This window comes from Ammodytes marinus (assembly GCF_949987685.1).
Source record: "Ammodytes marinus genome assembly, chromosome: 9".
NCBI lineage: Eukaryota > Metazoa > Chordata > Actinopteri > Uranoscopiformes > Ammodytidae > Ammodytes > Ammodytes marinus.
The window spans coordinates 15709885-15723704 of NC_137213.1; the positions used below are offsets into that span (position 1 = coordinate 15709885).

At 42.4% G+C, this 13820-nt stretch overlaps 1 protein-coding gene across 1 annotated transcript in view; it reads right to left on the minus strand.

Moving 5' to 3' along the window:
* tns3 (tensin 3) overlaps positions 1-13820 on the minus strand; it is a 36109-nt gene that overhangs the window by 21707 nt on the left and 582 nt on the right. Inside the window, exons 2-7 of the mRNA XM_080034840.1 lie at positions 6370-6539; positions 6083-6133; positions 5706-5828; positions 5125-5189; positions 1373-1456; positions 469-581 (exon numbers count right to left, since the gene is read on the minus strand). Coding sequence (XP_079890966.1) covers positions 469-581; positions 1373-1456; positions 5125-5189; positions 5706-5828; positions 6083-6133; positions 6370-6519 — 586 coding nt within the window. The 5' untranslated portion in view covers positions 6520-6539. The remainder of the gene's footprint in view (positions 1-468; positions 582-1372; positions 1457-5124; positions 5190-5705; positions 5829-6082; positions 6134-6369; positions 6540-13820) is intronic.

The following is a 13820-nucleotide window of genomic DNA, read 5'->3' on the forward strand; positions in this document are numbered from 1 at the left end:
ATGACACGTTTATGTCTGTCATGACCTTTAGTAACCTGTGAGGTAAGATATTCATGAGTAGCTCAGATGGTTCTTACACAGCTGTGATAAGTTGCTGTTGTGAGAAAGGTATTTCCGCTCCACAATGTGACAAAAAGACCTTTGTAGTTTCAGCGAAATTAGCGAAAACAAACATTTTACACGCAAACATGGGCGTGAATTCCCATGGCTTTTTACTAGAGAACCCGTAAAGAAGTTTGTTCCCTTCAATTCTGTTTATGCAAGTGCCTCTATCTGTCTGAGCATGCACGTGTGTTGGAAAAAGAGGGAGATATACTGTAAAGTGCAGATAAGTCTCCATCTTGTTTACTGCCTCTGCTATTGATGTGGTTGCGTCTGGATTCTTTTATGTCGTCATGGTAGTGGCGACAGTAGTTTTCATTTGGGGGGAGGCAGCTGTGTGTAGCGGTAAACAAAACGAGGTCCTACCTCCGGTGGCGTCAAAGTTGGGTATGCCGTGAAGGATGACGCAGTGCAGGAACAAGGGAGAGGCATTGATCTTCATGGAGCCGCTTAGAAGACTGTTGAGGATCCAAACATACCTGACATGAAAGCACAGGGGGGGATGTAAATAATATGCACACATTTTTTTTCACTTCTTTCAAACTGAAGTTCAAAACACACAGGCCTCTCACAAAATAATCGTAATCTCCAAGACAGCCCAAACTAAAAACCTGCAGCCGTCACCGTGCAATCGTCAAGGATATTTTCTAAGTGAGATTTTTTCACTTTAAAGTTAGATGAGAAGGCTTATACCACTTGATGTCTTGCCATTGAATATGAAGTCAGGCAGCAACCGGTTAGGATTAGTTTAGCACAAAAGACTGGAAGCAGCAAACTTTTTTACCAGGGCATGAAATAGTTATATCTCCCCCAAAATACAAAATTCTTCAAGTCATCATCTAACATGTGATAGAAGTATTTTGACATATAAAAAAAATATTCTGCAAGCATGTTTATATTTCTCATAGTAAAAACAGTCAACTTGGTGTTGCTGCTGAAACTTGCACTTGTATCAAAAAAGTCAAAGCCTGTACCCAGCCATGCTAATATGGGCTCATTGTAATTGTAAGCCATCAGCATTAGCGCCGATGATTCACAGGGATACACAATCACCATAGGGGTCCCATTCCCATTACAATGATAAAACAGTGAGAGGCTTTTCACTGGGCAAAATAGACAAACATTAACAAGACATGCAAAGTTTTCTTTATTGAATCAGGTGGGTTCGGGGACATGAATGCGTTTTGGATGTGTGGGGCAACCAAAACAGCACACGGGATAGACGCGTGCTGTCCGACAGAAGGGCGTGTGCGCACGTTTCGGGTCTTACCGTTTCTGCGAAGGTGTCATCAGAGCTGAGACCTTATCATCATAGTATTTCCTCATGGCAAAGCGGTCCAACGCCTGATCAGCACTTTTAGAAGGGGAGACAGAGAGACACATTAAAACACTTTAGGTAATTATGACTCGAGGGAGAGATTACACTCTCTCTGCTCTGTAATTGAATAGTGTGCTAACCCTTACTCGAATTAAGACAACACACGCAGACACACACGCACACACACACACACATAATGGACGAGAGTGAAAGTAACCGGAGAGACAGGGAATTCCAGCAGAGAGGAAGAGAATGCCAGCCTTAAGTAAACACAGAGGGGGGAGAGGAGGACAGAGAGAGGCCAGAGTGTGTGCACAGCTCTGCTATTCAGACAGACCTAAAACCAACAGGCGCTGGAGCCCTTTCACCACAGCTCTGTTTCTCTCTCTGCTCTGCTCCCTTCCCCTCCCCTCTCCTTCTCTGTTTCTGAATCTATTCCATTGTAAATCTGACTCATTGTTTTTCCTATCTCTTCCTCTGCGTATTTTTGGCCCTCTGTCTTTCACATTCGCCTTGCCAGACCCCGGCCTTTCTCAGCGGGAACGCAAACTCTGACTGAAGGAGGGGTGGGCTAAAACCGTAGTTCTGATGTCTGCAGAAAGGATTCTACAAAGAGACGTAACACCAGGGCCATCTCCCCCAAAATGTTTGCCACATTTCTCTACTCGAGGGCTTAAGAAGCGAAGCAAACAGACTCTCTCAGGGCTGTACGCTTATTTTTTTAGGTGGTAGCACTGGTGCTAGCAAGCAAAAAAATTCAGTAGCACAAAAATAAATTTGGTAGCACACAAAGTATGATCGAAAACTTGCATAACCTTAACCCTTGCATTTCGCTCAAATTACCTTTGAGCATGTCATCTTGGTCTCATTTGAGATTCTCAACTCTAATTATATCCTAGTGTGTGTAGTAATAATTATGGAAAAATTAATAGGGGTGCACTGATTGCAATTTAGAAAAAAGAATCTAACCTGCCAATTGCTTCTGTTAATTAAAACCAAACTTTAAAACATTAAACATAGCCTATTAAATAAATAAGTATACATATTGGTACAATTTAGGATAAATTAAATAGGTTGTTGTGAATGTGTTGGGAGTAGCTTTTCAGTGGGTTATTTAAAACTTTGTAAATAGACTAGGCTACTGTTGACTGCTCGCTGCAGCTGAATGAGTTGCCTTTCAAGCTAGAAAAAAGCGCTAATTTCCTGCTCTTACCGGCTTCAAAATAAAAGTCAACTCACGTTTGGCTAGTAACAGGCTTTTAATGTGAAGGCGCACAGGAAATGTTCTGTTTGTACACGCGCTAACTTAACTGCGGTAATGTGCCGTCTCCTTCCGGTAATTGCCGTTGGTGAAGTTTTTATAGCCTACCTAGAATCGCTGCACGAGCACAGATCCCGAGAGCACATATCTTTCACCAGCCAAAGTGAAGGGTGGACTCAATAACTTACTTTCCTAAGACTCATTTACCCGCAGTGTTAATGTAGAGCCCTCTAAGCAGTGTTGTGCAGCGCTCCTCTGTGTTTCAAAGACAGCCTCCCCTCATTATCAACCTGTCGCAGGAGTGCGAATGGATTTGTATTCATCATCGCACGTGATCAATTTCAGTAGCAAATGCGATCAAAACTGTCGCACTGTACAGCCCTGTCTCTGAATGTTTACGGGTTACAATGGTTAGAAATAGTTTTTTTCTCTTCACGTTGAATAGGTTTCATGTAACTGACACTGTGGCCAGAAGCTATTACAGTAACTTAACGTGTTTCCAGGTTGATTCATGCAATTCAATACGCTGGTGATTCATGGCTTAAATGGTGTGGTTATCCTTTGAATTTAAAGAGAGGTGACTTTTTTCTGTCACTCCCTTTCTGAATCACCTTGACCCTAAAGTGAAAAAGAGACAAACGAATCAGCAGTGGTTAGGCTGACAATGCTTGTGGTCCAACGGGATGAGTCTCCGTGAACTGTTTTGGGTTGTTGTTGTTGTTGTGAGTGGGCCAGGGATGGAAATTAACTTTTTTGCCTACCAGCCACTGTGGCAGGTAGATTTAAAAATCTACCAGCCACTCATCTTTTTTACCAGCCACTTTTTATACGCAATATCTTTTTTAATATATGCGTTAATGTTAAACAATACAATAGTAAGAATAGCTAATGAAAGTGTTTTTCATACAAATGTTTTCCATCAGAAGTCATTTCTACTGTTAGTAGGTGCTACCAAGGAACTGAGTTGCAAATTAAATGGTACACTCTTACTATATATGATACACAATACACGTCATCTTTATTTCAAAACATTGTATAATTGAACTCCATATATACTCTGGGTTCAATGCAACTTTTTTTCCCAACTGGCCCGCTTGGCCAATAGATCCGAGTTTTACTGGCCCCTTGTATATTTTCACTGGCCCTGCAGACACCTTTTTTTCATCATTTAGTCAATAATTATAATACAGTATTGAAGTTACCTTTAGATTTCTTTTTTCTTTTTAGTTAATGATATGAAATGTTGATATTGTTTATCACTTTCTCCATATGCATTAGGGATGTGAATGTGTCGACACATTGACCGGTTTTCCACTTGCGCTCAAGTCGAATTTAAAAATAGAAATCTGAAAATCAGGGAGTTATGCCGTTTTATTAATGGGAGATGTCACCGTGTCACGTCTGGTCGTGAGCGCGCTGCAGGAGCGTCACTTCTGCAAGGTGCGTGCATGAAGTAATCAGCTACACATAAGAGTCCGGTGTGGGACCATTTTTTCACTGTTGATAAAAAACAGTGCAGTGCAAAAGATGCAGCATAATATTAAACGCTAGTCTGAGACTATGGTGTTAAATCATCTAGAAACACACGATGCCTTCGTCCGAGCAAAGCAGCGTTTCACCGTGAGATCATTAGTGAGTGCGCGAGCCACCGCACGGGGAAGAACTCTGTGGTTTGAGGCTCAAATAATAACCGGGGATATTCTCCCCGTTAGCGATATCGATGGGAAAGGCTTCCTTGTTTGTATGCGATCTGATTGTATGTCTCGAGCCTTAAATACAAAGCCATGTCGGCAAACTGACTGCGCGACTCAAGGGACTATAGTGAGCCGAATCCCTCCGTTAGTTTCTGTTTCAGCCGACACAATTAAAATCACCTCTAAGCACGGACAGCGTTTAAATAAAGCATCTCATTTGTATTACCATTAGGGCTTTGATGCAAATACTGTAACAACGGCGGCAGCTCTGCTGCTTAAAGGAAAAGCGCAGTTTTCACTTTATTTTCAGCACCTCAACCTCTGCTGTGGGAAGAAAAAAAGGGGGCAAAGTAAGTCGATTGATTTGTCGACTTATGCCTCCACACGTTAACTCGCAGATAGTATTTCCTAGCGGAGCGGATCGCGCCGTAGTTCAGTTCGACTAGAAAGGCAAAAAGAAACTGTTGAACTGTGTAGCGCCCTGTCATCATGTTCATGACGAATGTATTAAATATGCAAATTAGATCGGACCTGACTGGAAAGTATTACCCGACACAGTGGCGGGTGAAGTGACACAATTTACACGCCAGCACGCAAATCTACCCGCATTTGGCGTGTGGCGGGTGTTAATTTCCATCCCTGGAGTGGGCGTGCGCATGTTATGATAAATCCTGACTTCAATCCTGAGCAAAAAAAATACATTTCTACAGTGAGCTAAAATGAAAAATGTGACTCATAGCAGCGGTTACCTGGCTGATACGTCGGTGAAATGCACGAAGGACGAAATGACGACGCCAATTCGACCCTTGCTGCCCTAAAGAGACGAGAGAGGACAGGAGATGATTCACCACACATGCAGCACTGTTTTACCCCTGTTTTTAAGGCCCCAAATAGTTCAATGTTCTTCACCATTTTCCGGTTAGGAGTGATGGGATCCTAGTATTTTCTCCCAAAAGTTAGAACAGTATTGCTTATGTCACATGATATAAATCTGTATATCTTTTTTTAGCTTTTAGCAGTTTAGCAGTTTTGAAATGGGCGTGTTAATTTTAGAAACAGGTGGCGTCGCATAAGTCAATGCGCCCATCACAAATGTTGCCACTTTGAATCAGAATATGACTTAAAAGACTGTGTTCACTGTGAATCACATCTGATAAAACACAAAGACAATTCTTGACATACTAAAGACATGGCTTCTTTACAAAAACAGGATTTTGGAATCAACAAAATAAAACCCAATGCAGTCAAATCTGGCGTAATTGCTACCTTGTCTACTAATATAAAACTGAAAAGCAGCTGCTACAACACCACCATCAATATAGATGCTCACCCTGCAGTGTATAACCACCACATGAAGAGGGTCAGCATTGAGCCAGCTCTCCATGGCCTTACAGATGGTGCAAATCTTATCCAGGGGTGGAGCATGCATGTCCGGCCAGCCTGTGTCCAAGGTCTGAAAAACACATCATTCATTATAAACGGACACAGTAGCACTGTAGACAACAACTCCCTATGCATTACCAATCAATAATATTATACCGTTTACTGCCACTGGTAAGACACAGCTGATCAAAGAGGATGAACAGAGATCTATTTAGCCGTTGACATAAATTGTACTTTTCCAATGTTGCTGTGTATATCGACATACTCTACTTGCAAGAATGTGTGCCTCTTTTATGTAGATGGCACAGTGTCATGTAAACTTACCTTGGGGTTCATTTTAGGGAGGTCATGTCTTTTCTCTGACAAGTTGATAATCTAAAGAGAACATACAACAAAGCCAATAACTTAGTCTCAAAAGCTTAGTGCATTCGGGCTTTACAAGGTTTCTCACATAAGAGCGAAAAGATGAACTATACACTCTGAGATCAATGCTCTAATGTCAATAATACTCCATGAAAGCCCGTCAGCCCTGATCATCAATAGCGTTTTGAACTTTGACACTTGGCTTGACGGTTCATTTCAAGGTGAGACAGTGAAGGACGAATACTAACCAGGTAGTTATCTGCATGCTTGGACTTCAGCATCCGTGTGACATCCTTCAGGTTGTGGGAGTAGATCTCCTCCGTGCAGCTGCGGGGGAAAGACACAGCGATGATACGCTCCGTGATGTAGGTCAGGTCCAGTTCGTACCCCTCCTCCATCCTGACACTTGTGAGGCCTCCTGTCAAAAAGAAAAGAAGTGCAGACATTTGTAGGTGGCTCCGGCCCTTCGATTACCTTCAACACCGTTCCCACTTGAAGCAGGTGACGTTGCTCGAGTCAATATTTGATGTTCAAAGTCCCCAGCTAACAGTCATTGTGTCCAGGTTTCCCGCCAATATCTTTAGAGAATGACCTAGAATCCAGATTGTCTGACAGATGGTGTCTTGTTTGCACACAAATAAAAACAGTCACCAGTGTGTGTGTGTGTGTGTGTGTGTGTGTGTGTGTGTGTGTGAGGGTGTGGGTGTGGGTGTGGGTGTGTGTGTGTGTGTGTGTGTGTGTGTGTGTGTGTGTGTGTGTGTGTGTGTGTGTCACAAATACTGTACTGGCTGAAAGAGAACAATATATCTGGGGGCTTTTATAACATGTGAGAGATGATTTGCCACTTATCCGTGTGGCAAATACAGATACAGCACAGTGGTATTAAAAGATTGAACCCCAGCAACCTAGTACCCACAGTCGGCCGGAGCAACAATGACAAAGACAAAAAACAACTTTCAAACAACTCCGGCTGAAACCAGTTTCTGTAAATCCCTGAGTGATGGCGGGTCCCTGTGACCTCATGGCCATGCACTTCCTGCAGTGGTGGTCTAGAAAGAGAGCGCCCGTCTCACCCTGCCACACACACATCCCTTATCCTCTTATCTAGCCATCGCTGTATGCTCTGTGCCGGTTGTCAGCTGCAGAATAGCGCTGCCTGCTATCACTAGTGTTGACACCTACCCGATTAATCAAAGAGTCAACTGACAACTAATCGTTTTTTAATCAGTTGAACAGGAACATCTGTGGTTTACTGCCTAATAATAAAGAGGATTTTGCTACTTCTCTATTTGTGTTTGGAGGATTGTCAAATGAATACACATTTAAGTTCTTGACTGTTGAGGTCGGGAAATAAAGTACATTTTAAGTCTACATTTTGGGATTTTTGGGGAAAAAATACTTCTTAAATAAGTGTATTAGAAATTGTATCCATGATTTAATCATCACATATTTGTTTAATTCTGATTGTATGCCCTATTTTGTGCTATCTTTCTTGTTTTGTGTAGTTTTTCCATAGCTTGTTCTTATCACAGGCTATCATGGCCTGGACTGAAAAAATATAGGCTAAATTATCTCATTTATAGTCATTTTTAGTTTTTATTTATTATTATTAACGTAGTAGGACATTCACTGCCCTCACCCATCTTGATAAGGGTCCAAGAACTAAATAGATATTCTTTTAACAATCATTTAAGACAAGAAAAGGGAGACAATTCTCACATTTGAGAAGCTGGAAATAGCAAATGTCTTGGCATTTAAAAAAAAATAATTTTAAAGATTTTTTTTAGGCATTTTCAAGCTTTATTAGATATTACAGAATTAAAATGGGGAGAGAGAGAGAAAGGGGGGATGACCTGCAGTAAAGGTCCACGGGTCGGATTTGAACCCGCGACCACTGCAACTAAGGCCGGAGCCAATATGGTACGCACTCTATCCACTACACCACCGGAGCGCCCCATGTCTTGGCATTTTTAAAACAAAGAAAACGATCAAACTCCAAAATAGTTGCCATCTAATTTTCTGATGTGATTAACTAATCAATTGATCGACCTATCACTTCAGCTCTAGTTCCGCCCCTGACCAAACCTGCATTTTATACATACGAATATTATGAATAAAGCAAAGCAAACCTTTGGACGGAGCCAAAATTTGTCTGTATGCCGATGACTTCAAACAATAACTTTTCTATACAATATTTGTGAGATAACGATCAATCTGGCCTGATTAATGTTTCAGATTTCCCACAGACTTTACAAACTGAAAGACATTCCTGAAGATGCCAAAGATATCATCATCCTTCTTGAATGACTCCAATTGTTTGTTGTGATCAAAACGATCCATCAATGTGCCCATCAATTAAGTTTGCAATGACTGCAGGCTACAGCATAACACTTTGAAGGGGGCCAGAGCGGGAGCCATAAACCAGGGACAGTGTAGCCAAGGCTTAAACCAACCCTCAGAGCGGAATGAAAGAGGCCATATGTATGAAGAGGTCATCACTCAGGGAAACAGGGTTGTGTGTGTGTGTGTGTGTGTGTGTGTGTGTGTGTGTGTGTGTGTGTGTGTGTGGAGGTGGTAGGAGCAGGGGGGGGGGGGGGGGGAAGAGGTCCTCTGGGGTTGTTGGAACTATTGGTGGGGTTAGTCTATTTCCCCTGAGACTCGGAGGAAAACTGTTGACTAATGGGAAATTAATGAACAGGTCGCCCAGCACTTATGCTCTGTGTATCTCCAGGGCGGGGGCATGGGAAGAAGGCTTAGTAATGTTTTGGAAGTGTCAAAGCACTGTGCTAGCTGGTGATGGGAAGGTTATCCAACTCTGAACCTCCATGTGACCTAGGAATGCTTGGGAAAAACTGTTTCTTAGCTAATTAATTTGGTGCTACAATATTAAAGGAGAAGTGTTAATATAAGTGTTAAATCACTTTTATTCATACAGCAATCACTTAAACAGTATGCACAGTTCATAACACAGGTATCCCAGTCATTCATCTTTGCAGTTATTGCCAGATAAAATTTTGAGTATCCCGCTCATTTTTATCCAATCAGGAGACAGAGCGCTATAAAGACGCGGGTCTCAATGCCTGTGAACGATGACTCGCTGCTCTCCATCGCGGCACTGTCTGACGAAGACGGCTGGCGTTCATGTGGTGGTGATGTAAGGACAAAGGAGGGACCTGCTAACTGCAATCAGTGGCAGGAAGTTAGCTAAAAGGACCATATCACTTACTTCGCCTTTAATATATTGCAAACATTGAGCTAAGGTTATTGTCAGTAGCATGTTAGCGCTTAGCTAACAATAAGGACTTTTGGGGATACAACTAGCCCGGCACCGTCCAAAGGCTAAATCTGCATACAAGCGTAATAATAAACATATTTTACAACTGAATAGATGGGGGAAAAAAGTGAATGTGGTTTTAAGGGGGTTTATGTGCCAGACACTATCCTAAACGGGCACAATTTACTCATGCCAAAAATTGCTTGCACAAAAAAACACAACTTGACGTTTTTTTTTATCTTTGAATACAGCAAAGGAAGACTGGAAACCGGATGGAAACTAACCTGGCCTGGCTAGGTAAAGCTAACCAGCCGTTGGCGGTTAAAGTGATTAATTAACAATTTTCAAAGTTACTTAACAAATAGAAAAATTATGTTCCAACCAATTCCAACTGAACTTGGGAGGAGGCACAAACGTAGCAATATCACATTATAAAACTAATCATATAACTTCTAAATATCAACTAGAGACTTCACAATTTGAAATTAACAAATAATAACACTGTGGCAATCAACATCCTTTTCCTACTAGACCTTTCTCTCACTTCTCCCACACGTCATTTGAGCTAACATGAGCGACTTGCCCCAGCACGCACTAAAGATAATTGGTCTTTAATTTACACCGACTGCTTTTGTTCCTGGTTTGAGGCGCAGCATTAGCTCACAAAGGCAGAATAAGCAGTGCCAAGGAACTCAAATCCCGAGCCCACCCATGGCAATGTGAGAGCGACGCTGGTAGAGCAGTGGTGCAGTCAGGGACATTTGAGAGAAAAAGGGGTTGCCAGTTCTACAGTGGACAAGCTGCAACAGGTTTACTAAGGTCAGGATGTTGGGGGATTAGGGCGTGTCTGGCTCCCCCAGCTCCAACACCTACAGGTAAGAGCTTGACTAGGTTGCGTGGGTGCTGTCAGCCACGTTCACACATGCATGACCATCACTTGGGACTGGCTCCAAATGCCTTTCTTTCGATCACCCAAAACAACACAGAGAATGAAATAATCAGACATTCCAAATATGAGCAACAAAAAAACAGGGAGGACATAAGCGGGAGGGCATATTAAAGGACTAGGATGAAGCCTGTTTCCATTTCAGGAGCAACACCCTTCACCTGTCCCGCACTGTATGGAACCTTCCATTTTGGACAAGCAGGTGACCCACGAGATGAAGAAGGCGGCATCATGTAATGGGTCATCAACTGCAAACTGAACAGCCTCAGATTCGAGACAGACATTTAGTTAGTCAGACCCCTGGGGCCAAATCATGGCCTAATCATGTGAAAAGTGACCTAATTGTTGTATTCCTTGTTGAGTCTGTTGTGCTGACAACAGTTGGCAAAAGCTTTGCATGCTTGTCTGTTGCAAAGAAAACTCGCCCCCGGAGCCTGGGGTAGAGACACAGCAACCGAATCCATTCTCGACAAAGTTTGTTTTTATGTGATTAGGGCTGGTTGCTACATGTCCACTGTCTCCCTGACTGTAGTTTCCATTAGCGATCTCAGTGTGGTCATTTAAATGCTGATTTCTTTTACATATTTGCACAAACCAGTGGGAGATGAACTACAGTACAGAGAGTCTAAGTCTTGGTCAAAAACAGAGAGCGACAGTCGTGAGATGGGGATATCAGCACTGCGGCATGTGTACACAATAGATGGAAGTTCATCTTCGATTGAGGGCAAATATTTTCTTTTCTTTTGTTCTCAATACGTGTATGAATTATATAATGGATTCAATCATGTATGAGCTGTAAATTGTCCAAATAATAACAAAGTCTCATTGCATCAAAGTCAAATGTAATCCTTATATTGGAGAAGCTGGAATCCCCACAACTATTTTACCAGAGAAGAGACTTGAATCTAACGTATCCATATTTTAATGGAGAGGTTGCACATATTTAATAAGGTGCTAATTGTTTTTTAAATCAATACAATAAATGAAATCCTTCTTTCAAACGTCAGGCCTGCACAGTGCACACATATGAAAGCAATCAAGGCACCCCTTCCCCCCACGCTCCCAAATCAGGCTGAATTGCTTCTGTTGGCTCCAGCTTCTAGTTTATGATTGACGTGTTGTGGCAACAGCCTCCATTTTGTGACAACTTACATTTTCTATAGGACCATTAAGCTGAAATGATGCGTCTGAAATTAAAAATAGGTGCCAAGATAGTATTCGCTAATAGGAGGAAGAAAATAACACTTTTGGGGAAGGCAGCAAATCCCTTGTCACACCTCAAGAAAAACTCATCGCTGTTACGGCCACAGTCAGGGCTTGAATTCATTCAGAGTGGGGTGATAAAGCTCATCCAACCCTGCAGCAAAAGCAGCTACACATATAGTACAATGCTGTCTTGTTGGTAGACTGGACAGATTAATGATCTCCTAAGTTGTCTGCAAACCTGAGTAACACCTAAGGTGCCATAAATGCTTCAGGAAGTCTGGCTGCCCGTGGGGCGACTGCTAAACTGTGTTTTTTTCTTCAACTTAAAGCATTTCACTAAACATAGCTACATTTGTTTCCTATTAGCTCTATTTCTTTGTTTGCCCAGCACATGAAACAAACTATGCATGCCTATTAAGTTGGCCTGCCATTTGTTTCTTTTCTTTGGCTGTAGCCCCCAGTTGGTATTTAGCATTCACAACTAATGGCCACCTAATAACTTTTGATACCATCAGCTTCACCGTTCCAACCGCCTTGTCTTCATACTTGGCACGAGTGCACGCCTCATACTACGGGATAACATGCCCGCAGTGACATAAGAGACTGACTGAAGGGCCCGCAGAGGGACAAGACCACAGTTTATTCTGGCCTTTTCCTGTCAGGGGCTCCATATGTTTGCGCTGTGGCTTCAACACCCATTCACTGCTGAAGAACTGAAATAAACAGAACCCATGAGAACTATTGGAAGAAGAAATAAATCCATGGGAGGGAGGAGCTGTGTATTTTTAGCAGGTTTATTTAGTAACCCTCAAACTCTAACGTGTATTTGTTCCACATTTTCATGAGATATTTTGAAGGGAATAAAAATGACGGCCCTGGCTCTGGGCAAATGTGCGCACCCTAAGGGCTCCTAAACTAACTCCATAATTACAGTTTTTCTATCCCAAGGTCATTGTGGAATGCTTTCCCTTATGGATTACGTTCCCATTCTCTCATTCACTCTTTTTTGTTTCCCCTCCTTCTTGCCATTCTTTCGCCTTTATTGCTTCAGTCTCCGTCCTCCTCCAGGTCTCCTTAATGGCTTACATATGTCAGCCCAGTGGCCGCGGCACTGCTGTGACAAGGCTCCGTCCCATGCTGTTTCTCTCAGAGTTTGAGACCACAGTGTTCTGCTTATACAGTACACAACAACCCCAACCCTTTGCCAACCCACCTGTCCAAACCACAATATCAGGATCCCCCATTCATGAGTCACTCTGCCCGGCCCCTGTGCTATAACAGCCGCCTGTTATCAGTGAGAACTGACACTCTTCTTCTGACGCACATTTCTTTTCATCCATGAGGGGCTGATAATGTTCATGAAACTCTGACCCCCAAAATAGATCCTCCAACAAAAGCTATAATTGCAGGTTCAAAAATCCTTCTCCTGTCTCGCTGGGTCTGTAATTAAAGCTAATCTTGAAAGAGTTTAGACTAAGAAAAATGCTCCTGACAACCTGAATGGTTTATGTTGATTGAAAGAGAGTTCCACAGGAGGTTGTGAATGCAGGTGTGTGCCTGATTTCCAAGCTAGAAAAAGTGAGGGAGGGACCGATTCAGGTGAAGAGGAAGCAAAGCTGCTGTGATGCAAGGACACTTTTACATGTCATCAACAATGGCTGCCTGAGAAGCATAGCCCCAGGGCCCGAAATACCACGCAGCAGCTGTAGCTCAAAGAAAAAAAAAGCCAAACTCTCTCATTCTGATTGTCTCTCCATCATTTATCCACCAACAGAAGACTCAACCAACAACAGTCAACAAAGGAACAACAAAAAGGGCTTGTTTCTTTTGCAGCTCTATGGACCGCTGGGAACACATCTTCCACAAGAATAGACCCATATGTTTCACATTATAAAAAGGTCTCCAGTGCACCATAGCCCACACCAGCAAGGAACCCCAAATTATAGCTGTAGCTAAAGACAATTCATTTAAAAAGGAAGGAGGAAGACATTTAAAAAGCCCCAAAGACTCAAAGAGCTCAAGCTAAGCTTTAGGGAGTTCAGTTCAAAAGCCATACACATAATTTGTTTTCCCATTTAAAAAAAAGAAAAAAATCACAAGATCAGTGCTAGGTCAGTTTGGATGACTCCCTTCTCTGTCCTAAAGAGTGCTGCTGGAGGACATGGGGCAATGGGGCACACACAAACACACACAGCATTCAAAGCCAAAGTAAATACGGGGAGCAGGGCCCTGTTTTGCACTTTGAATTAAATAAACAAACTCAATGAAATGTG